Source organism: Centroberyx affinis, unplaced genomic scaffold (genome assembly GCF_046629955.1).
Source record: "Centroberyx affinis isolate AG114_WGS23_722 - 3 ecotype Tasmania unplaced genomic scaffold, CSIRO-AGI_Caff_v1 ptg000063l_1, whole genome shotgun sequence".
NCBI classification, from domain to species: Eukaryota; Metazoa; Chordata; class Actinopteri; order Beryciformes; family Berycidae; genus Centroberyx; species Centroberyx affinis.
Genome location: NW_027278774.1, coordinates 396,252 through 422,446, shown reverse-complemented (window position 1 = coordinate 422,446; position 26,195 = coordinate 396,252). Strand labels below are relative to the sequence as shown.

The 26,195-nt window shown below is 38.9% G+C and overlaps 1 protein-coding gene across 1 annotated transcript; it reads right to left on the bottom strand.

Annotated features, from left to right (window-relative positions):
• Window positions 1–2,356: 2,356 nt before the first annotated feature.
• dtnbp1a (dystrobrevin binding protein 1a) lies at window positions 2,357–26,191 on the bottom strand. The gene is made up of 10 exons (XM_071520179.1): window positions 25,996–26,191; window positions 24,233–24,286; window positions 24,089–24,139; window positions 23,877–23,937; window positions 19,566–19,698; window positions 15,545–15,677; window positions 12,804–12,826; window positions 11,522–11,668; window positions 9,165–9,293; window positions 2,357–3,670 (listed from the first exon to the last, which is right to left on the bottom strand). Exons 1-10 carry the CDS (start codon window positions 26,049–26,051, stop codon window positions 3,411–3,413), a joined length of 1,047 nt encoding a protein of 348 aa, XP_071376280.1. The 5' UTR covers window positions 26,052–26,191; the 3' UTR covers window positions 2,357–3,410.
• Window positions 26,192–26,195: the final 4 nt, after the last annotated feature.

The window sequence follows — 26,195 nt, the reverse complement described above, 5'->3', positions numbered from 1 at the left end:
GCATCAAAGCAATTGCTAAATCATTGAACATTGCTAGATCATTGAATTATTTCTATTTTTATTTTTATCAAAGTTGTTTATGCATTTATTTCTTTTTTTATTAATATATGTATGTATGTGTGTGTATATATATATATATATATATATATATATATATATATATATATGTGTGTGTGTATATGTATGTATATGTGTATATATGTATATATGTGTATGTGTGTATATATGTGTATATATACATATATATATATATACATATATATATATGTGTATATATACATATATATATATATATATATATATATATATATATATATATATATATATATATATATATATTATTATTATTATTATTTTATTTTTATTTTTTTTTATTATATTCAAGATAGCACACCAAGCCACCGGAGGTAAAGCTGAGCTAAATATGGTATGATTGTCAGTAAAAAGGAGGAGAAAGAGAGGCATCAGAAATTGTACGGAGAAGAGTCGCCCGGTGAGGGCTCTCAGGACGAGGAAACTACGTCGCTTGAACTGAGGATTGGACTATACTGGTGGGAGTTAACCATTTTCAGAGAAGTTCTCGGCTGAGGACGTAGCCTCTGGGCAAAGAACAGGACTTAGCCCCGAAACGGAGAAGTGGGACTTACAGCTTCGATTACTCTTAGTCTCTGAAGACAGCAAACACTCTTTGGAAATACTCTTTGGATATATTCTTGGGATTAATTCTTTGGATGATTGATTTTGGATTATTTCTTGAAGGGTTGCTCTGAAGAAAGGTTAGTAGGATAGGGAGTTATGATAGGAATAGAAATCTCACTTTCTCCTCCTAATTATTTAGAACTGAACAAAATAATAATAATTTAATCAGGTAACCTTATTTAATAACGAGGCAATGTCAATGTCTGTGTGCTAAAAGGCATACTGAGTGATCTATCAGTGTCAAGTGTACATGCCATGCACTAAGGGGCACGCACATACAGTACGTATGTGTCATACACGCTGCCTGGCTGAGAAATCACTCAGAATTAAATAATGATTAAACAGGTAGACAAGGAGTTTTATTTTATTTATTCTTAATTAGCAGTTATCTTGTTTTTATTGATTTTACTTTAACAAATTTACTGTACTGAAATTTGCTTTAGCTGAACTTATCTGCTTGAGTGAAGAAATAAAGCAAACCATTTACAGTTAAAGTACTGAATTCTTAGCGTTCTATCCTCTGTGAGGGCTCTCACAGGGGTAGTGTGCCTCTCCTTGTAGATGTAAAAGATTCCAGATAGAGTGTCACTAAGCCAGGTTCACGAGATGAAGGTTCTTATGGGTTAATTTAGACCAAGAAAATGTACATGCCCTTAGCAGTAAAAGTATACTTATTGCTTAAATTATTATCCAGCAACCACACCAACTGCTACATTAGAGAGTAGCTGTTGTTAACCAAAGTGGCTTCATATATGTACTTCTACACAGGCCAGTAGGGGTGCATTTGGAGTGGAAGTAGGGTAGACTTTGGGATAGTAGACAGTCAGCCGCTGGATGAATATCTCTCGACTTCAGCCTATATCCATTAGAATCCTGCGCTGTTAAAATAGTAGGCAGGTTAATTAGGCCACCTTAGAGTGAGGGCTGATCTGGGACCTTGTACTGGGTCTGCCAGGTAACACAATACAGCACCGAATCCACTTAAAGATCCTCCTCATCACGTACAAAGCTCTCAATAATCTTGCCCCCTCACACCTGACAAACCTCCATTGCCACATCCCCACCCGCCACCTCAGATCAGCTGATGCCAACCTCCTGACCCCCATCACCAGGACCCAAGCACCGCACCTTGGGGGACAGAGCCTTCGCCATCGCTGATGGCAACCGATCCTGACCCTCTGGAACTCCCTCCCTTCACACATCAGAAAATCAGACTCACTACCTTCATTCAAAAATAAACTCAAAACCCACCTCTTCAAAACTGCTTCAAAATACTTGACTCCCACTGCCTCTCTGTTTTCTGTCTTTCTACTCTCTTAATACTCATGATATTTATTTTTATTATGGTCATTTATTTATTATCATCACTTTTGTAACATTTGCTTTATATATTTTAATATTTTATTCTCTTTATCCCTTCGCTGTAAAGTGTCTTTGAGTACCATGTAAAGCACTCTAGAAATAAAATGTATCACTCACTCACTCACTCACTCACTCACTCACTCACTCACTCACTCACTCACTCACTCACTCACTCACTCACTCACTCACTCACTCACTCACTCACTCACTCACTCACTCACTCACTCACTCACTCGTTTTCTGTATTCTATAAATAAACTTTATAAAACTTACAGACAAGCCAATATAAGGACAGATTGATTTATTTATCATGTAGACAGGGTGACAGAAAGACAGACATGATCTTGCTGTCAGACAAATAGGCAAACAGACATGCTGATAGAGAGACATGTTTAAAGATAGACATACAATATCTGAATGATAAGAATTGTTTGATTGCCAGTTTGGAGGTGGTCTGACCTTCACCGTCATTCTCAACTGTTTGTCCAGGGCTGAAGGTAGAACAGGAAAGCAGGATTGATTGTATTCTCTTTGTATTCTCTTTTTTTTCTAACTATCAGTCATACACTGGAAGCTGTCCAGTACATTCAGATTTCTCTATTGTTGGCCATAATGCAGTTCCATATGTTACATTGCCCAGGGGGAAAAGAAGGAGTAGGTGTTAATTCGTCTGGTCTCACTGCTCAGGGTAGAGTGCGGCAATAGTTGGTACAGGTATGGGCTATCACTTGTGCCATTTTATTTCCAAGTAGTATTAAAGCTGCACTAGGACATTTTTGTGGCCCCAAATGACAGCGAAAAGGAAATTCTTTTAATTTTGAGGATACCAAAAGGTACAAAAGGGACAAGAGAGGCAAAAGATCTAAGATTTCTTGGTGAGTTGTCACTTCCAATGTGGAGCAGATTGTGTGCCAGTGACCAACACAAGAATTTAATTTGGGTAAAATGGGTGAATCTCCAGCGTCTCAATTAGGGGGGCACGGGATGCTCTTCTTTGTTGCAGCCCAACTTTGTGAATAACACTGATAAGTCAGCTGGATCTTTACATTAAATCTGGCATAGCACCGTTTAAACCAAAGATGAGAGATGAAATTGGCCATCACTAGAGCACTATTTCAAGATGGCCGGAGATGGGGGCTGTGACATCAAGTAAAAGAAAAGGCTAGGTTACAGTGCCCAGCAGGGTATAGAGGGGGTAACCGTTACATGTAGCAGGGGTAATAGTGGGTAGTTATTACATTACTCGGGTGATAGTGGGTAGCTGTTACATTACCAAAGGCTGACAGAGGGTAGTTGTTACCCTGTAATTAGGGAGATAATAGGGGCAGGTTGTTAGGCAGGTTGCTAGGCTACCCAGAGGGCAAGTCCCCTGCGGAGTCGCTCTCATCAGAGCTTCTCATTGGACCAACCTCTGGTAGAACAACCAATGACATATCTATTTGAACATCCTCCTCGTCTGATTGGACCAGAGGCTCATCACTCTCCTCGCTCGCCACCTCATCCTCGTGCCCCCTTGCTGCACCCTGGTTGGCTGGCTGGTTGTTTGTGGGAGGGGCTTGGCTTGTTGAGCTTCTCAGAGATTCAGAAGACCAGGACTCAAGGTCTGGACCTGTTAGAGAGGACACAACATCTGAGTTAACCAACTACCTAACTAGGGTTAGAGTTAACTAATGAAGAAACAGCGCACCAACACTTTGTTGTGGAATTGAAAGAACAATTACAGTCACTTGAGTTCAGTTTAATTATTTAGTTAGCTGACTCAGAGAGTCAGAGGACAAGAATTCACGGTTTGGACCTAGAAGAGCAACCACAATATTACTTTTATTCAATGGGTAAATAAAAGTGAAACCAATAACAACAATGTAACTGAATGTTAACTTAACAGCTAACTTAGAGAGTCAGGGCAGCAGCAGTCAGGACCTAGCGTGACAATAACAGAATATTAGACAGTTGGTTAGAACAATGACAAAATGTTTGTGAATAGAATACTGAGGGTGTATTGTTGTATATAAAAGCTATGCAGGTTTTATACCTAAACTATGAAAGGTCATCTTAACCTTGACTGATCCTTATCTTGCAGCCAGGGGAATAATAAGAATTAAAATAATATTAAGAAGAAGAATAAGAATAATATTTAGGTGCAGGTGAAATGTTGCCTGATATATTGCCTTCTGAAAAAATGCCAATTCTGGCCTTATGGTAAAGCTATAGAGCATAACCATATGTGGACTGACATACTTCTAAGCCCTTCACGAACATTTAGATTAAGTTTGGTTGCCCAAACATTTAGGTGCTGAGGAATTATGCAACCTTCCTGTTTGTGTCTTCGCTGTCAACTTATGTGTGTCACCGTCTAATGGTTACAAGTATGTACAAAGATAATGTAGGCAGTTGAAATATTAATTTTCTTTATGGCAACTTTGTAGGACAAATAAAAAAATAGGTGCTACTGCAGGGTTGGCCTGATGGTGACGGGACGGAGCATGACCAAATGTGGTCTGACATTTCTGGGCCTACCTAATATATTTATGTGGAATCTGATTGCTCTAGCATCAAGCATTTAGGAATTACACAATGTTTTTACGGTAAATTTTGGTTGTGTTTCACAGCTAAATGGCTAGGACAATCAAAAATTGGTGTAATATTCACAATATAGGACATCCACATATGCTGTGTGCAAAATTTTGTGGACTGGATCAACTTCGATCAAGTACAGAACAATATTAGGCCTAAGTAATGATAGGCTAATTGTATGTTGGGGAAAAAATGTAGGCTAAAAAACAGCCTAAAAACACAGTGAAAAATCATAATATTCCTCCTATCATATTACTATAGGGATTTAGCATGTCTATGGTACTCTATAGTGAGTTTATAGTGAGTGGGTATCATCATTTACTCATTTGTTTCAATTGGGAAACTTAAATATATGAGGCTCCCGCACATCTACTTACAAATCTCAGTTTGTTGTGACGTTTCGGTCATAGACCTTTTTCTAATTCTAAATTATAGTGATAATACATCCTGACCAAACAGGATTTATTAGAAATAGACATTCCTTTTTCAACATCAGACGGCTCCTCAATGTGCTGTACTCCCCTGCATCAAAGCGTCCTGAGGTAGTTGTATCTTTTGATGCAGAGAAGGCATTTGATCATGTTGAGTGGGATTATTTGACAGACACCTTTCAAAGATTCGGATTTGGCCCCAAATTTGTGACATGGATTAAGACCCGATGTCTATCCCCAATGGCTTCAGCGCACTCAAATAACATATCTTCTGAGTATTTCCCTCTAGAGCATGGCACAAGACAAGGATGCCCTTTGTCACCCCTATTGTTTGCTCTAGCGGTCGAGCCTCTTGCCATAGCATTATGGGCTAACAATGATATTCAGGGTATTTCTCGTGCTACTCTTAAACTGAAACTGTCTTTGTATGCTGATGATCTTCTTTTGTTTACATCCAATCTAAATGTCTCTCTGCTCAAGGCTATATCTGTTATGGAAGCTTTTGGCAAAGTGTCAAGTTAAATGTGGGGAAAAGTGAACTGTTTACGGTAAACAACGTTGCTTTGAATAGCTCATTTTCACACTTCCAGTTCAGAGTGGTCTGTGACCAGTTTACATATCTAGGAGTAAAAGTAACACAAAAATACTCAGACTTATTCAAGGCAAACATTGCTGGTCTAGTTGATAGCCTCAAGCAATGTTTTATATATTGGAAGACTCTACCTCTTTCACTCATTGGTCAGGTTAATGTTATAAAAATGAATGTGCTCCCGAAGTTCTTGTATTTTTTCCAATGTTTACCTGTTTTTATAACAAAGTCATTTTTCACTTCAATTGAACAAACTTTTCTGTCTTGTATTTGGGATGGTATAGTACCATGCATTGGTAAGAACCATTTACAAAGATCCAAACACTTGGGAGGTCTAGCACTACCAAATTTCCAAATATATTACTGGACAGCGAATTTCAGAGGCCTTCTACACTGGATACCACCAGATCAAGCGCATACAATTCCTCTCTGGGTCCAGCTACAGTCAGAATCATGCAAACCTACCGCTCTGTCGTCTTTACTATGTTGCTCTCTTCCATTTCCTTTAAGAAAATGTGGCGACAACCCAGTGGTAAAACAATCACTCAAGATCTGGAATCAATTCCGATTAGCCCTTAACTTGAAACATCTTTCCATATCTGGTCCAATCTCTCAAAATACCATGTTTCCCCCTTACATTTTTTGCCCTCTTATAATCATTGGGTCAGAGACTTATTAGGAGGCCTTAAACTAGAGAAACTTAAATTCAGCTCTCGTGGAAAACCTGAACGTTTCTATGAGACCTGGTTTCCGTTCTGGGCCTACTTTGAGTGTATCACCCCGTGAGTTGTTGTTTTTTTTTTCCTGCTCCTAATGCTCCTAAATTGTGGAACACCCTACCAAAGAATATTAAGAGAGGCAGGCAATTCACTTTGTCTATTTTGTTTTATTTGCATATTATCTTTCTATTTTTACTTCTTTTAATGCAATGCATTTTGCTCGTTTTTATATATATATATACACACTATATATATATATATATATATGTATATGTGTGTGTGTGTATTTTCTTCCATTGATGTAAAGCACTTTGGTGCCATACAAATAAAGGTTATAATTAGGGGTCCAAGCACGTAGTGCTGGAACCCTATTGTATTTGCTGGAATTGTTCTTTCTTTCTTCTTTCTTTCTTTTTCTCCACTAAAAGTATCTGCAGCTCAGAAACCGTAAGTCCTACAGCAACCATATTTGGCAGGTGGGCTCCTATGGCCCACCACTACTCAGGCAAAGCAGCCTATGCACATTGGCCAGATGGTGGCGCTACAACAAGCAACTTTATGTTTTGGCCAATAACTTCTGAACCATGTGTCATAGACAGAAAATTCTCGTGTTCCTAGAGTCTTTGGAATGTGCCGAGTCCAACCCATATATCACTTTCAAAGTCCACCATATTGCATTGTCCGCCATTTTGAATTATGTAAGAAACACTTTTTTCCACAACTCCTCCTAGGCCGTTCATCCAATTCACATGAATGGTTTGGCAATGGTTTGGCTTTTATTGACCAATAAACATTTAACAAAACACGCCATAACACTAAATTGGCCATAACTCATTAACCATTCATCTAATCAAGCCAAAATTTTAAACACATGTTGAGAAGTGTTGCGTGAACACACCCACAAAAACATTTTGAGCTGTACCACTAGTGGGCGCTACAAATGCAAAAAGTTAATATCTCGTAATTGACTGCATAGATTTTTGTGAAATTTTTTACATGTTCTAGGATGATGTCCAAGTTGATCCATGAAATCTTGTCATTATTGATGAAAGTGGGCGTAGCTTATTGCATAATAACCAAATCTTCATTGGTATTAAAGTCACAACTTCAAAAATTCATAAAAAATCAGCCATATGTCTAAGAGAGCTGAAATTTTCAGGACATGTCGGGTGAAGTGAGATAAATCTTTCGTACACTGCTACCTACCCCCGATTCTGACGTCGCCCCCCTCTGTTTATAGCAAAAACTGACTGTGATCCCACAGTGTTGTCCTCCTAAACTGTACGTTACAGGAAAAAAAACATGATTTTCGCCATACCTTAATTAGTAAACAGCCCAAAAATTATAATGATATCTTGAAAACTGAATGCACAATAGATGGAAATGTGCAGCTGCAAATAGTTTGATAAATTGACAATGTGATATGTTCAAGATAGTTTGATCAATCTAAATTGATTAATGTGGTGCCCTAGTACAGTTATAATATTCTTTCTGAGGCTTTCAATATGGGTTGGACTAGCACCTGTGACCTATCACTTGTCGCTTTGTTTTGTTTCCTCACTGTGGCACACACCAAAGTGGAAGTTGGCAGAGTGGTAAAGCTCAGGTCTTTGGACCACAAGGTTGTGAGTTCAAGCCCCTGATGAACTGTGACCATTTTGAAGTTTCATAAAAACTTCAAAACTTCTCCCTTTAGTTTCTCCTCACTAAACCTATAACAGTCCTTTGGCTCAGTAGGTAAAGTATCAGCCTTTCATGTGGAAGGTTGTGGGTTCAAATCCAGACTTGTCCTTTCCAAAGTCATTAGTCATCAGGACAAATAATAGAAAGTCTGGCCGTTGTGAACAACTCCAGCAATGTGGTTGCAATGGAAAGATTAACTTGACAGAAGTCACAGGCCAACACAAAAGCCGGTGTTATACTGCATGTTCGATATTCACAACATGTCAGTTTTTGTGTGTGTCTTTCTACCTTCTGTAATGTATTTTCTATCTGTCTGTCTTATCAAATTGTGCTTGGACCCCGCAATCACCGCTTGCGGCTATATTATTATTATTGTTATTATTATTATTACATGTTCAATATAGATTGATTTGTCTTCATAAACTAATGAAAAATACTGTGAATACTCTCAAGATGATGTTTGTAAAGCCATGATGAAATTGATTTATGGGGGGATCTATTACAGTTCTAAAACCTTTAAGTCATAGGCTGCAGCATCATGGCATGCGGTTGCATGAGGAATTAAATTGCAATCTGAGGGAGATTGAAGTAATGAACATGCACGGTTTCAAATTAAAAATTAAAATTTATTTTGCAAAGCCTGTATTTTTGGATGCAAATCTAATTTCTTTGCCTTACAAAGTGCCTTCAGCACTCCGTCATATTTTACAGTGTTCATAGTTTTGGGTTGCAGTAATTCCCTTTTTGGTTTTTGATCCTAAATGTCTTTGATTATAGTAAGTGGACAAAATTAATTCAAACCCAACATAGTGTATGCTAAAGTGTTAGCATGGAGCGTACTATCACTCAACATAGTGTATGCTCAAGAGTTAGCATGAAGCTGACTATAACTCAACATAATGTATGCGAAAGTGTTAGCTTGGTGCCGAGTATCACCCGACAAAGTGTTAGCATGGAGCACTGGAATTAAGTTGTTCTCAGTCATTGACCAAATGTGCTAGTTTCCCTAAATGCACAGTATTCCTTTATTTATAACTACATAAAGTATTTTTCCAAATTCTGTCTTGAGTTTCCTTCAGTCTATACGTTGGCAGAGGAGGGGCTTACCTGAGGTCAGTGATGAGGCAGCACTGATGTCATCACCCGTGGAGTTGAGAAAATCATCCAACGCCTCTTGGTCTGACATGTCAGTCACTGTCAACTGATCCAGAACACACACCTGACCTCCTGTTGGCTCTACACACAGACACACACAAATTACAATTAGTATAGTAGTGTAGTAGTAGTAGCAGTTGTTGTTGTAGTGGTAGTAATGGTAGTAGTATTAGTGTCACCTGCTAAATCACTACTTAACCCATTTGTGACACAATATAATATATAGCCATGTTGATAGCATCCCATATGAACATGTTCTGCATGTTATTTTCTCCAAGTTTTTCTTTATTTCCAAGAAAATCTTGTTTAAACATATGGCAACTATAGTTGCTGGTGGGCATAAACCTTATAAGTACCTCTTTAAAGTAAAAACTGCATTATAGAGGAAAATAGTGGGATTTCATTGAACTTAATTGCTTTTAATAGATCAATGTTTATTCAGAAGTGCATTTGGTATAAAAGTGCAAGAACACTGACTAACAACACCAGAAAAATCCTTTATTATGTATGTATGTTTATGTTCTTCTGAACGTAAAAAATCTTCAAAATGCATATATTCTAGAATATATGGAGTTTTAACTCTTTTGAACAATTAATTTACAAATCAGATAGCTTGCCCATCACAGTTTCACAAGTTCTCTGTTGAAATTATATTGTTTGCACTTTATAAAGACATTTTTAAATTGTTCTTTACATTCTAGCAAGCCAATGCCATCGCTAGAAAGATTTGTGGTCTGCACAGTCAGATTTTGTTGTCACTGAACTTTTATTAATCACATTGTATCATGGTTGTATTGAATCCTGAACCCATATCGCCTACTGAATTGTATTGTGAGATAAGCAGATCATCCCATTCCTATTAGTCAAAATAACTATTTGTAAGTGGGAGGTTCTAGATGTTGCCCAAAATCGCATGCCATGTCATCAGTATTGTATGCATTCTGCTCCGTCTCTGGCACCATATTATATGTTAAAAATTAAGCTATCATGATTATATGAAAATGACCTTTTTTTGGGAGGTTTTGCCACTGCCATGCCATCAGGAAGTACCGCCAGGAAGAACATCATGTGACAGGAAATAAGTGAGGAAGTAAATTCCACTTTCCCTGGATTCTTGGGTTCATTTTGCCCATTCCTGCCTAACTAGATTTTCCGCCATTTTGAATTTTGTCCAAAACTGTTTTTTCGCTACTCCTCCTACAAATTTTGTCCATTCTTCACCAACCACCACCAAACAAATTTGGTACATATGTGCACAGGTCAACTCTGAGGTAGCATGCAACATTTGGTGGTACTGTATTATTATTTCTTTGTTTTCTTGCAGGCTATCACAATAAAAAAACATTTAAAGCAAAAAAAAAAAAAAAGTGTATTAATGAGAATTGACAACTATACCCTTTGGCAGTAGGCTTAAATGGGTTAAAAACATTTTTTTAGAGTATTTGATTTTTCTGACTGTCCCTGATAAATGATACATTTTGACTTTTGATACATCAAAAATAGAGCCCACAGTGCATTGAAATGTTTTACTGTAAATGGTACTTTATGCATTTTTCTTAATAAATAAGGTAGTATTTTCCCAATTTTTTGTCAGACAATGTTAATTTAATTATAGAAATGAATGGGAAAAAAATAGTAAGTATGCATGGGAATTTTTCTTGAATTTTTTAAAGGTTTAATACACACTACATCATTCTCTTCTTACTTCTTTCTCTCCCCTGACTAAACTGTTTTGCCATTGTTTTAGATTTTATATAGGCTTAAAAAGAATTCTGAATGAATACTAAAAAATGATTTTTTTAAATGTTTTTTTATATAATTTATTTTCTCTCCTTGTGCCACAATCCAACAATAAATTATGTGAACATCTAATAACAAAAACTTACACTCTTCGAATGCATTGGCTAGCTTTGATGACTCAAAAATATGGCAAATGTTATATAATGCTTGGATATGAATGAAAAACGTTTATCTGTATCGTCAGTAGTCCAGTTGGAATAGCCCATCAAAATATGCATGACATGAAGCAGAATTTATAGTTAGAATGTGGCACAGAAAATGTTCCATATAAACTACTAAATGGCTAGACCGAGCCTGGTTGCCATATTGCTGCTTGTAGCTATAATGTAACTGCCATAAAATATAACGCAACTGTGCCATAAAAATGCCTGGTCTTTTTGTTGATTGAACTAAAAGCCAATAAGATTATTGGCTTTTAGTTTTTATCTTGTTTGTAAAACTGTTTTTAATGGCATTTAGAACACTGTTATTTAGTTTAGCTATGAATTAGTTTAGTCTAAGTTAGTTACCTCTGAGTTGTAGGTATCCGGTAGATAGATATTGTTCCATGTCTTGGTTAAAAGCTTCTTCATAGATTTTCTGTTGTTCCTTAAGTTTCTGCTGCGTGGCCTGCTCCAGCTCAGCCACCTTCTGGGCATGTTCAGAGTCCAGCTCCACTAGAACCAGGAAAAAAAACAACATTATACAGTACTTTACAAACTCTTTAGTATTTCACAGTATACCATTAATAACACAATTAGTCAGGGTGTCACTAGATATTCAAATGAGTTATCTACAACCTATCAACGCCATATGGCATGGGGATGGAAATTGCAATAGCACTGTAAGTGACTCGACCTCCCTCTGTCATGGTGGAGTCACCCTGCTACAGTCAGTGGTGAGTTCTGTGGCTCCACTGTCCTCAACTCCACTGCACTCTCAAAATGTACCAAATAACAGACAATTCCAATTGACAATTCCACAAAGTGTGGAACATGCCTTTTTACACTCATATAATAATTTAATGTATAATGTACATAACATTGCAATGTTTGGTGTCAAACAAACCATTAATTCATTTTGAGTCACCAGGAATGTGTTACTACTATGTACCATAAGCATAGCTTCAGATTTGTCACTGATTCTTAGCAGTAATTACATATTGATCAATATTATTACAATATTATTACATTACGTAAAAGTGTTTGTGTTGTAAAGTAGTCAGTGTTTGTGTTGTCGTCAGTTTATTATGTAGAGTATTCTGAGTGTTTGTTGTAAAATAGTCAGCGTTTGTGCTGTAATCAGAGTCTGTGTTGTAAAGTAACAAGTGTTAGTCAAAGTGTCAAGTGTAAGTGTTCATGTTGTCAACTAGTGTTTGTGTTGTAGTAAGGCTGTTTGGTAAAGTGCTCAGAGTGTGTTGAAAAGCAGTAAGAGTTTGTGTAAAATAGTTTGTGTTATTAAGTAGTAAGTGTGTGTTGTAGTCAGGCTGTCCAATAGAATAATCAGTGTTTGTTATTGAAGTAGTACTGTACTGATGTATAGTGTAGTAGTAAGTGTACTAATTTTTTTTTTTTTTAATGTTTGTGCTGTAGTGTTGTAGTCTGGGTGTTTGTGCTGTTATGTAGGGAGATTGTGTTGTAAAGTAGTCACAGTGTATTGAAGATTTGTGAGTGTTTGCACTGTAAAGGAGTAAGAGTGTTTGTATTGTACAGTAATCAAGATGTTTGTCTTGTGAAGTAGTAAGAATGTTTGTGTTGTAAAGTAGGAAGGGTGTTGTACAGCAGTAGGCTTGATGACAGTGTGGCAGCTCACCTTTCAGGGCCTCCAGCTCTCTCCTGTTAAAACACAAACAATGTTACCATAATGTCACTGTCTATTTTCATGATGTTAGAAGCACTGGCTACGTTTCCATGCCAGAGTAACCCAGGTAATGTCCATTAAATGTCGTTAAGGTGTTATTCATGTTACAGGAATCCTAAAACACTTTATCGCTGTTAAAGATAGCTCTGGGTGATGTAGATTTGATTAGATTAGATTAGATTTTTTATTGGTCTCCATGGAGAAATTTGTCTTGGACCATAAAAAAGATGCTGTCATTCCATTCCATTGCACTCTAAATTAAACAACATATTAAATACACATATAGGCACATATATCACATATACCACATTAGGCTACAACAATTACATTGCATATCAGTCAAACATCACATACACACATCAGTGTTAAGTTCATAAAAATCATGAACATAATAAAAAAAATAATAATAATAATAAATAAATATATCCGCAAGCGGCAACGGACGGGGTCCAAGCACAATATGGTCATTTGTCCAAAAATGAGAAACTTAAGACATTACGCTTAGTTATCACAAACTGAGTGATGTGAGGCGACAGTGTTACCCACGGGATTTGAACCCACAATCTTTTGCATTGCAGACCTATGCATTAACCATTAGGCTAGTGAGTCCACTGGTGAAAATAGAGGGAGCACAAATAAGGAGGGCGAAGTCATGTCCAATCTATAGGCTCTTTAAAGCCTATAGTATTTTATTTAGTATTTTAACTGTATTAGTGCACTCCATTGTTCAATTACATTAACTTGGACATAGTCTTAGACCATGTGTACAAAGTTTTTGATTAAAATCCATTCAGTCAATTAAGTCATTCAGATATAAACTTTTTGCATCTATAGTGCCCGCTAGTGATGGAACTCCAAATGCTTTTGTGGGCGTGCTCAAGCAACACTCCTCAACATGTGTTACAAATTTTAGCTTGATTAAATGAATAGTCAAGGACTTAAGCCTTATTTTGTGTTAGGGCATGTTTCGTTAAAAGTTTAATCGGTTGATAAAAGCCAACCCATTATCGCAATCAATTATCCAAATGGAAGTTTGAAAGACGACGGTCCCAAGATGCTCCACTCCAAGTTTCGTGTCTATCGGATGAACGGCCTAGGAGGAGTAGCGAAAAAACACTTTCAGACAAAATGGCGGAAAATCTAGTCTGGCGGAAATGGGCGTGATACGGCTAAATGCGGAATGACCCAAGGAATCCAGTGGTTTGGGGGTTAATTTGGCTGCATTGACAAAGCCAGACCAGTCGCACTGAGGCACCACCTAAGCCTCTTTTTGTGCCAGGAAAAACCCTGGAAATAATAAACCAACACAAAAATGACAGGAATTCAGTCCTACAGGCTTGCAACCATAAATAATAACTAGAAAATTTCTGGAAATTTGCAGTGTGCCTGCTGCTTGGTGCGCATCTCCATCCCTTGCACACACACAAACACAAACAGTATGACACAGAATATGAGTGTGTCTTTTGCATTGCAAAGCAGGCACACTGAGGCGAGAAACTTTGAACTAATGTTTCATTAGCTCTCACAATAAGCCAAGACTGTCCTCGAACAAATCCCTGTATCTCGAAAAGTAAAGCTCGCATCAAAAATGTTTTTTCACTTAGAGCGTCCCAAGACTTCACTGGTGACACTGATGTATGACATGTGTCTGTATGATTTTTAAAAAAAAGGAGCTGTGATAAAATATAAATCACCTTCTTTTCTTCTTCTCACTCTGGGTTTGAGCGGTCAAATTACATTGAAGCGGATGGGAGTGTTGGACAGCACTACCTGCCCTTTTGGGCGATTTATTCAAAAACCGTGGGTCCTATTTCAATGGAAGTAACATTGGGTGAGAGAGGACAAAAATGCCTACAATTTGGTGTATAAATCTTGCTTGTAGAGTGGAAGCTGTGGGACTAAGATGATAATGTTTGGAAGATTTCTGATAAAACTTGAAGGCGTGGAGCTAGAGTGTGTGATGACATCACGTGCTCTAGGTCTGAACATTCCGTGCAATACACACCCATCATAAAATCTGAAACTGTCCAAAAATCGTATAAAACGTAAACTGCGATTGTGTAAAAACCGTAGTAGCTATTGAAAAGTTTCGTTAGACCAACAGAGTTCAAAGTCTTGTGACCCATGTAAACTTTTAATCATGGGGCGCCCTGGTGGCTCACCAAGTAGGGCGCGTACCATTTGGCTCAGGCCTTCCCGCAGCGACCCGGGTTCGAATCCGACCCGTGGTCCTTTGCTGCATGTCCTCCCCCCGCTCTCTCTCCCATACCTTCCTGTGTCTCTCTCAAATAAAGCATAAAATGCCAAAAATAAATCTTTAAAAAAAAAAAAACTTTTAATCATGTTTCTGCGACAAAGTATGACCAAGTGGCGAGGCTCCAAAGAGGGGCCGGTTTGATGAATTTCTGCGATTTTTTTTCCGATTCTCCATTCATTTCAATGGGCCGAAAATGGCACGTTTTCGCACTTCGTGCGAAAACTTTACGTGCAATCTCTAAGAAAAGTCATAGCACTTGATTCCCGTTCAAGGCGCACGTTTTGATGTATTTTGAGGGGTGTCGCGGCTACGCTGCGAGACTAGTTACGCGCCGAAGTTTTGCAAGGAAGAATAATAATAAGTATGAGCAATAATATGAGTGTGCTCCTTTGCATTGCAAAGCAGGCACACTAATAATATTATGTATGTCACATACCTCTTCTTCTTCTTATAGTTCTCCAGTTGGTTGATTTGATGTTGTTTAAATCTCTGCTGCTCACACTGGCAACATAGAGTCTCCAGGTATACCAGTCTGCTCTCCATCTCCTCAAAGTCACCTTCCAAATGGGCTGTAGACACACAATTTAGACACTTAAAAGAAATAAGTATAAGTAAAAAAGGAAATGAACGTTAAAAGTAAAAAGCCAGACCACGAATGCTGCTGTGGGGAACATTCTCTGTCAGGAACTGAAACATTTGACCATCATGTAGGTTCCAGAAGCTTCCTCCCTATTGAAAGGCAGTAAGACATAGAGCACCATTTGCAGGATCTTGGGCAATGCCCTGTGCCCTAAAACAGGTGCTGTGGCATAAAATGTGGCACGGAAAACGGATTGCTCTGAATCTACACATATATTAGACTCATGCGAGACTGCCTGTTTTCGGGCACAAGACTTTGTCCTAGAGCCTTAAAATGGTGCCCCTAGACTTAAATTGGGCAGTATCAGGCAAATATTCAGAAGTCGGCGTGTTACAAGTTGCTTCTATTATGCTAAATTTCTATAGCATTAATTACTTGTCCTTACCTACAGTGACAGCAGCTTCGGTGAAATCCAATGGTAAACAGGGGCAATATGGCAGTCTTTGCACTCATGTTAACTGTCTGAGAGATGAGCGGTTTTATACATCTCTGATTAAAAAGTGTCACTGTTTACAAATACGTTACTAACACATGCAAGTTTGGAGCAAATTGTGTTGTTTGCGTATCACTTTCGTTTTCACAACGGGAGGCTCTGTCAAATTGAATACAGTGATACTGGTCTACTGGTCTGTGCAGCACCAAATGACAAATGATGTGATGCGCACATTAAGCACATTAGAGACTGATTTAGATCCATTGTTGCGCTACAGATGAGCCTATGAATGGGAACGTTGTGCATGCTTGTTTCAACAATGGGGAGTCAGTCAGTTAGTCAGGCACAAATACGAGTATTGGCTGGCCCCGCTTGGCTGTCTGGCAAAAACAATGTTACTGCACCTTTCATTAAAGTCACACTGAAAACATTTTTTGCCTCATTCTAACTATCATACCATACACCTATTTAACAATTTATGCCAAAGAAAAGACAAAATGTAATTTTCTTGTATTTTTAGATTACTTGGGATGGTGACTTTGGATGGTGGGATGGTGACTTTGGATAGTTCGGAAAGCAGCTAGTAGTCTGCTGTCTGACAGACTAAGGTGCAACTCATTAACACACTGTTGGCCACAAATATGTTAAGTCCAATGAATCAGAGCATTTAGATATTGAGTAAAGCAGTCTCAGTGCTATGACCCGATCTGACACCAGATTAGAATTTTTCAAACAATTCACTGCAACTCATGTAATTTGTCAGTTGAATGTAAACAACTTTTTCTCAGACTTTTGACAGACAGAAATGGGAGTTTTGAGATGGGTCGATAGTTAGTAAGGATAGATGGGTCAAGGCTAGGCTTTTTAAGGAGTGGCTGGACCAGTGCATGTTTGAAATATGGTGGAACGGAGCCTGTGGCCAGGTGGAAAGGATATGAGGACAGATGGTTCCAATTATCTCTTTAAAAACCTTGATGGTAGGATGTCAGGGAAGCAGGTAGAGTTCATATGTGACACAATATCTAACAGAGATAGTGGAGATGTGCGCTCAAAACAACTCAGTGATGAGGAAACATGGTGGGTCAAATCTAAATAATAGTCAGAAGGAATAGTGTGATTTCTAATGTTTACAACTTTCTCAAAGAAAAAAAACATGAAACTCTCACATTCATCAGGGGAGTGCTTGATATTTGCAGTCATGGGAGCACTGATAAGATGTTCAATAGTACTAAAGAGAATTCTGGGGTTGTGGGAATTGTGGGATTCAGTTTATCATGATAAAAAAGAGAAGATGACCATACGCACGTCCAATAAACTTTTTAGCAGGTGCTGGAGTGTAGTAGAGCTAAAGTATTTAAGAAAGAGAACGCTGCACACTTCTGCCAATGCTCCCATATATTTATCTTACAACGTCTTCATCAGGTCACGATCACCACTGGCCAATTTATCATTTCAGTAAGTGACATCATAAACATTCGGTTTATCATGGCCAACATTGCAATTACAGCAGTAGGAGTGACTGAGGAGGAAGAGGTTCATCTGCCATTCTAACGTGTCTCTGCTGCCCATTGACAGGTGTTACATATGTAAAGCTTAATTAACATGTTGGTTTTGATTGGCTGTCACCTGGGCTACAGCTGACGATAACACAGTGGTAATGTGGCTCTGTCACGGTATTCATGGGTGTGGTAAATTTATGAATCAGGGGAAATTACCGTGCAGATTTTGCGTGCCGCTATTCTGTTACCGCAGAGTTTTATGAATTAGCCCCTCTAAGTCTTAATTGTGTAAATGACACACAAAATGTGTGCATGTTGAAGTTACCTGCCTTTTTATGAGAAGCCACACCCCCCTTTGCCGCTTTGGCCAATTGGTGTGAAAATGAATCAGTTCTTCCTTGCCCCATGACCAAACTTTCCACAAAGTTTTATGCAAATCTATTCATAACTTTTTGAGTTATCCAGCTAACAGACAGACAGACAGACGGCACAAAACGTAACCCCTGTCCAAGGTAATTAGTGCATATGAATTTCTACAGGTTGGTGAGATACAAATTTTAAAGATATCTACCAAGCCAAATGCCGATATGTTGAGATTTGAACAAAATACAGTAATTTTGTTTGTGTCAACATAACATCGCGATACGTACGCAATACCTTGCACTTTCCCTTTCGCTACAAATGCTACTCATTCAAGTGTAACTAGCCACATACTGTATACAACTATACATTCTTGACTGAAATCAAAGACACGTTAACATCACACACTGCACTTCTACTTCACCATCTTTTGCATAGGTACAAAAGCTATGGATCTCTGTCCCAACAATAACAGACTGCTTATCAATGGAAATATGCAACACCCGCTCTCTCACCTAGAAGATATCTTACATGAAAAACAGATTATTAACAACATTCATCTAACACTTTGTCTGTGAGTTGGAATGAAATTGCTGTGGCACATGACTGCCACGCAAATATTTGGGGCTCCAAGCAAGTAGTGCTGGATGGTACTGGTCCTTGTATGTACTGGAATTCTTCTTTCTTTCTTTCTATTTCTCCACTAAAAGTGTCTGCAGCTCAGAAGCCCTAAGTCCTACAGCAACCATATTTGACAGGTGGGCTCCTATGGCCCCCCACTACTCAGACAAGGTATCCCACGCATATTGGCCAGATGGTGGCGCTGTAACAAACAACTTTACATTTTGGCCAATAACTTCTGAACCATTTGTTGTAGAGAGAAAATGATTGTGCCCATAGATTCTTTGGAAGGTGTTGATTTTAAATTTGCCATTTTCATTTTTTTTTTAAATCACTTTTTTCATAGAGAGCAGTGGAGCAGCAATTTTCTAGCCCATGTGATTTAGTACTGATTTATTCATTAATGGAGAGCACTATAAAGTTGTATGTAGTTAAGTGGTTAGCACTTTCAATCACAGGCTGCAGTATCACAATACTTCTCACTTAAGTTATTTTCTCCTCAGTAAAACCAAAACAGCAGATTGGCTCAGTAGACAAAGCATCAGCTTGTGGGAGATTGTGGGTTCAAATCCAGGCTTGTTTTTTCTGAAGTAATAAACTGCCAAGAACAGGGGACATATTTTCCAATAGAAAGTCTGGCCATTGTGAATAACTTGAACAATGTACCATGAACAATATAGCCACAGTTAAATGTTAAATTTGACAAAAAAAATTGGCCATAACTAATAGACTGTGTGTCCAATCTTCAAAAAACTTGTGTGTCTGTCTTTCTACCATGTCCACATTCCGTGATGTTTTGTCTGTCCGCCTTTTCAAAGTGTGCTTCAACCCTGCAATCACCGCTTGCGGCTATATTTATTATTATTTTTCACCTGTGCTGTGGATAATGATACAGGCTCCGTACCTATCCTAGCTGTGATAGTGTCGAGTTCGCTGATAAAGCCCGGCAACGTTTGCAGTTGTTCCTGTAGTTGTGTCAGTGCTGCTGTCCTCCTGTCCCAATGTGCTGACAGCATCACTACTTGCCCATCCACTGCCTGGCAAACAGATAGACCGGTGGAGAGAGGGAGTGGAAGGAGATAGTGGGAGAGAAGAGAGAAAGAGGTCGGTTGTAAGTTACAGAAGTTGCAACAATACAGACAGTATTAACACTGTAGACAATATCTAAGGTTTTGATTTTGTATACAAGACACCTGGAGACACAAAAAGCCAGAATCAGAAACTTTTATTCGGCAAGTGCAATGTACAAGGAAATTTGGTGATGTTCCTGTCCCACTTGAGGTCCTGTTGGATGACAGCTCCCAGGAATTTGTAAGACTCTGCTCTGCTAACTGTGGTGCCATGTAATTCCAAGGGAGGGAGTGTAGTGGGCTTCCTTCTGATGTCAATGACCCTCTCCACAGTTTTATGTGTTCAGCTGCTGTTGGCTCCACATCATGACACCAGCCGGCTTGTTTCCTCCCTGTATGTGGACTGGGGGGGGGGGGGGGGGGGGGGGGTAGGCGACCGGTCTGTATTCATTCAGGCAAGAGATCTTCTGTTTTTTGGGCACTGGAATGATGATGGAGGTTTTGAGTGGTAGAGTGTTTTAGAATGGCTGTGGCTGGGCTGGGGAAGGGGGGTGGAGTGGAAGTCCTTTGTTTTTCAAATCTTGAGTAAAAGTTGTTAAGCTGGTTTGGGAGTATGGGGGGGGTCTGCTGCAGCATTTGAGGGGTTTGTTTTGTAATTTGTGATGGCCTGGAGTCCCCTCCAGATGGAAGAACAGTCATTTGTGGAGAAATGCTGTCCCAGTTTGTCCCTGTATTTGTGTTTGTTGAGTGCATACTTGGCCCTTTTGTATGCCTCCCGGTCATTCAGCCTCTTCCCTGGTGGAGCGTAATTTCCCCAGCTCAGCAGAGAACCAGGGTTTGCTGTTGTACCTGTTCATAGTCCTTGTTGGGATGCAGGACTCCACAGATTGGGACATTTTTTCTTATATCAGTTAGACTGCATCGTCATAATCATCCAGATTATCATTTGTAGTTTTAAAAATGTCCCAATCTGTGGAGTCCAAGCAGTCCATCAGATCCTCTATGGCCTCAGCGGACCATGTTCTCACTTATTTTACCTCAGGCTTGGCAGTTTTTATCTTTTGCCTGTATGAGGCGATGAGGTGGATGGGGGCATGGTCAGAGTTCCTAAGTGGGGCAGGGATGGTTCACTGGTATGCATCCTTGATGGTGCTGTAGCAATGGTCCAGGGTTTTGCCTTCTCTGGTGGGGCCTTTGTGCTGTCCTCCTAATGGTGTTCATAACCAAAATTTGACAGCCAGCCAAACTAATGTGCGCACGGAGCCGTGCACGGTTTACCAATCGGTGCCCGTATGGATTTCTGCATCAATTATTTTTTTCTTACCAGGTGACCCCTGGGGGTCTCCGTCGAGAACAGTCAAAGCAATGCCACATTTTAAGCTGAATGATGGTTGTAAATTGTCAGATCACGTTCCAGTCTATCATTGCTGCTGGAGTGGCAGCTGAAACTGTCGCTCCCGGCAATGTGGTCAGATATCGGAGTGTGCGCACAGCGGCGTTGTCTCTGGGATTTACCTCATGTCAAAAAAGCACTTTCTTTCTGCTGGTGCCGTACAGCATCTTTGAGCCCACAGTGCAGAACAAACACCCGGTTCGCTTAATTTGACGCACCAAGTGTCAAACGATTTTCCGTCTCCACCGGTTCATTCAATCCGTGTCTATCGCTGTTTGTTTTTTACTCGTGTCTCAGTGACGCGTGTATCTTCACCAGCTGTCATAAACTTCTTTTCCATATTTCAGCTGTGCTACACCACGGAATCAGTGCTACATGGTGATAGAAAGTAGCTCGCTGTTTGTTAGATACATAAAAACTTCACTCGCATTCCATTGGTAATTGTAAAATATTGCTTTGCTTCACTAAACATGATTGGATAAAACGCATAAAAAAAAAAAACACACAAGGAGTGAGTTTTTTGGGGTTTTTTTTTCAAGAATAGTTGGTGAATCTAAAACGTCCATACGCCGGAAATCCGGCACATTGCCAGAGGTCTTTAAGCCCTGCATTAACAAATGAATCAATATTAAAATACATGGGCTAGAAAACTGCTGCTGCACTGCTCTCTGTGGGATGAAACCTCTCGCCACACCCCAATCAGTGATGCCAAATCAGGTACTTTGCCATTGACCGATGATGTCAAATACCTGCTTTGTGTTTTGTCATTGTCAATCATTATTAATGTTGATTTACTTTTCATGAAACTTCAAAACGATCACAGTAGATCAGGACTTGAACTCACAATCTTGTCCTCCAAAGACCTGTGCATAATCAGTCTGCCAACTTCCTCTTTGGTGTGTTCAAGTGGGGAAATAAAACAAAGGGATGTCTGTACTCTCAAGATGTCTGTAACAATCTACATTAGGTGCTCTGAAAAATCATCTGAAATGTGCTGTGTTCACTGTGTTCATTGAAAAATAATGCCGTGGTGAATATGTTTTTCTTGTGGTGAATTATTTTTGTATCTCGTATTTGTATTGTATTACGAAATTGTATTTTGTTTTTAAGCCAACTGAATTCTGTAGCTTGTTCTAAATTAAAAACCATGCAGCATACTTGGGCTGTAAGATTATTATATTTATTGAACTATTACAGAATAAAATTCCATGGTCTTTGGTTAACTGATTGAAGCATGATCGCAAATTAAGCTCAAATCTTTTTCTGCATTTATGGCTGAGAATCTCCACCTGCTACGATAAATGTTTTTTGAGGAGATGAGACTTTTATTTTGAAGGTGGTAGGGAGATAAAGCAGAAGTTCAGAGTTGCTAATGCTAAACACTGAACAATGTTAAAGTGTAATTTTTCACTATTATTTACCAGTGATGTGAATAAACTTGGATACTGTTCGGAACTATTAAAATTCATGACCAAAAATGTAATCTTTATCAATTGTTTGAAGTCCAATGTCCAATAATGTATGTTTGGAAAAGTCTAGAAACTACAGACGTGTTTAAGCAGTAAGTTATGGCCAGGACTGTGGACCAAACAAATGGAAAAAAAATTGAAAGACCAATGACATGCAGGAGGAGGAGCTGGAGGTAGAAGGAGTTAGAGGTGGGAGGAGTTGGAGGTCGCCAGACATTATTGAAATTGCGTTAAATTTAGTACACATGTTCTAAAACCATATACTACTGGTCCTGATTGATAAAAGTGGGTGTGGTTTTATGGTCTTACTGCAGTGCATTTCTACAATCAGTACCAAACTTGGCAGTCTTGTCTGGAAAGGCATTTCAAACATGCAAACTAAAATTAATGCAATTCAGACAGAAGGGGGCGCTGTAGTGTTCAAGATTCAAGGTTGCCAAATGTATACTACGATGAAAACAAATTAGGTTTAACTTTAAATCTACAGAGGTATGGATCTACAGATAAAACTTCAATAATTGTTCATTCAATGTGTTTCATATCTGACTATTCTGTTAAGCCAAAGGTTGATAAAAATTTAGAAGTATCATCTCAGTAGGTAAAACTGATGATGTTGATAATGCTAAAAACAACAACCTGAGCATAGAATGGAATAAAAAAAAAAACAGAACAAAAGAATAAATCAGAATACATTAGAATAGTACAAGAGATTAGAATAGTACAAAATTAGGGATGCACCACCCTAATACCAGTATCAGGGTTAGAAATAGCTGACCCATTGATCAAAATCATGTCATGATTACAGATTCAATATTCAAATATGCTGTTTGTCAAACTTTCTTTTACAGTGAAGTAGAGCTAATAAAATGATTTATGTCACAAATTCAGCCATTTATCATTGCAACAAAAATGCACTGCATTTAGTTTGTACTTATCTGTTACATTCAGCGCTTATGTTGCTCTGCCAGTTCAAAAGTAATTTTTATGCCATTTCTCAGGTCTATTCACATGCCCACTTGTCAAGCATGAACTATAGAGGGAACTGATGAGACATTGCTGGTGGTTGCAGAGTTTGCTTGTTTAGCCCACTAGCATCCATTAGTTATTATTGACATCTATGCAAATGTCCATATCCAATATCCAACTATTGTTAATGCTGGTATACCACTCACCCCTAATCAGAATATACTAAGTTGTATACTCTGTGTCAGTAATGGCAATAAAGAAGTGGCCCTGGTGCATCCCTAACACAGCAGAATAGAACAGAACAGTATTGAGCCTACCTCTGCAGCCTGAGCACAGTCTTTAGCTCTTTTATGAAGCAGAACCCAACTCTCCTCATACCTACACACACACACACACACACACACACACACACCATACAAATACATAAGCATACACTTACGCCAACAAACGTGTGTATGACATGTTGTATGTATGACATTGAAATTCACTGGGTGTCTGCGTGCATGTGTGCATATGCTTGTACAGTAACCTGCTGAGAAGCTCCAATCCAGCAGTAAACTGAGGAAGGTTTTCTTCAAACCTGACCAACACAGAGGAAAATTTATGGTGTTTATTACCTACACACTACAAATGAACACACACATACACTTGTAAATGCTCTGTTTCTGCTCACCTGGGTCTTCTCTTGACTTTGGAATCTTTAGACTTGTCCCCTAAGGTCTTAATGCTGAAAGAAAGAAAGAAAGAAAGAAATCATTTGGCTTCAGGAGACTTGGAATATGCGGGACGAGCTGTATTGAGTCATTTTCTGGTTATTTTCAGTTATTATTTTTTTTAACTCTGAAGACAGGGCCCCAGCAACTTCAGTTGTTTTGGAGAAGGCTTCTATGGAGTTCTGCTCAGGGACTGTTGTATGGACTAACAAACTTTACCCAAGTTTCAGCTGGCATTTGGATGAGTAGATAATGACTGAATTTTCATTTTTGGGTGAACTATTCCTTTAATGTAGCTTAATGACCTAAAATCAAAATAGAAACATTTTTAATATAGGCATCAGCGGGATATAAGGAGATACTGTGGTGAAATTTTCAAGTTAAAAGGTAAATCAATAATGTCAAAATAGCCAAAATATTAAAGCTTCAAAAGTACATAAATTAACAAAAGCGCATGAGCCGGTGAACATCTTTCGGCTATAACCATGCAGAATATGCAACGTGTTTCGAGCTCAGTGCTCTTCTTTACGTTAGAGCTCCACTATCAGCGTTGCGTGACGTTTGCCAATGCAACGTTCTCCCTGCTCTACAGATCGTGTTGACTTTTCAATGGATTCACCAGAACCTTCGATGGCTGCCGGCTGATGGCAATGCCTGATGCCTGATGGCTGTAGTGGAGCAGGGCCGTTAGGCAGCATTGAAGGCAGAGTTGAGAGTAAGTCACATGTGCAAGTCACAAGCAAGTCTCAAGTCTCAACCTTCAAGTCCCGAGTCAGGTCCCAAGTCACAGTGTGTTTAGAATCAATGAAGTCAAGTTGAGTCCCTGCTAAAAGTCAAACGAGTCAAGTCATTACTTAGGTCAAGCAAGTCATCTGAAATTCTAATGATCTTTCCTAGCCACACTAGTTGAATGTAGATAGAGTGCATTTCTCTCTTCTCTATGATCCAGTATTGCTCTGAAAAATATGTTTTACTCATGTAACAGAAGGACTTCAGAAAGCTTGTCAACAAGAATCCTTATTTCAGCAGCTTTGTGTGATGTAAACACAAAACATGTTGGCACAAGGATAGGCTAAATCACATCTTGCAAGAGAAATGTGAACCTCAGCTTGCTTGTGTTTTGTCTGGTTCTCTTAGTAACTCTGTTCAGTATCTCAGCCAATAGACGACGTCAGCGCCGGTCTCAGCCGTCAGGTTAAAGCGGGTCATCCGGCCGACTCCGCCTACCCGGGCCAGTTTCGGCGTACGCCGGTGAAAATTACAAGTGGACCCTCTCTTTTTTCTCTCTCACCACATGATTGTCAGCTGAGAGCAATAATTCAGCTAGTTAGCAGGCTAACAATCTAACTAGCTAACCAGCGACCTAATGGTTTTTGTCATTAACAAACTGAAAAATAGTTAAAACAATATCATATTCATTATAGCTGCACTGATGTATCAATTTTAGTCCAGGAGGGGTGAACTGAATTTACGTGCAGTAACTAATATAGCTAACCATGGAATAGAAGCTGCAACTAGCTAGCTAGCCACTTAAAACAGTAAATAGTCAGATCTCTGAGGTGGAAAATAAATGGCCCTGAAAGTATCAGAAAGCAGACTTGCAAGAGAAGTAAATCATCAGATATCTCAGGTGTAAACAAGTCCTAACAGTTTCAGAAAGCAGACATGTTACAGTAGTAAGCGTCCTACTAGTATAAATATTAGTGTCAGAGAGCAGGCTTACCCCGTGGTGAAATCCTGCTGAACCGTCTGAAGTCTTTCTCTGAAATTTTCAAACATGATTCTTCCTCGTCTCTGTCAACGTGAAGTTTCTCATCTAATAAACGTCAACTTTAACCGCTTGACATCAACAAAGTCGCTCGTGTTCCGCCAATCCTATGCGTTAAGCTCTATTTTAGCATAGATGTGTTCCTCATCTCCAGC

What these genes read in the sequence shown, in the direction of transcription:
- dtnbp1a (XM_071520179.1), bottom strand. Translation starts at nt 26,051, where the DNA reads ATGTTTGAAAATTTCAGAGAAAGACTTCAGACGGTTCAGCAGGATTTC. An exon ending in CACTATCACAGCTAGGATAG is followed by an intron (nt 15,678 to 19,565) that starts GTACGGAGCCTG and finishes GTGTGTCTACAG; the next exon opens with CCCATTTGGAAGGTGACTTT. An exon ending in CGGATACCTACAACTCAGAG is followed by an intron (nt 9,294 to 11,521) that starts GTAACTAACTTA and finishes GTCTGTGTGTAG; the next exon opens with AGCCAACAGGAGGTCAGGTG.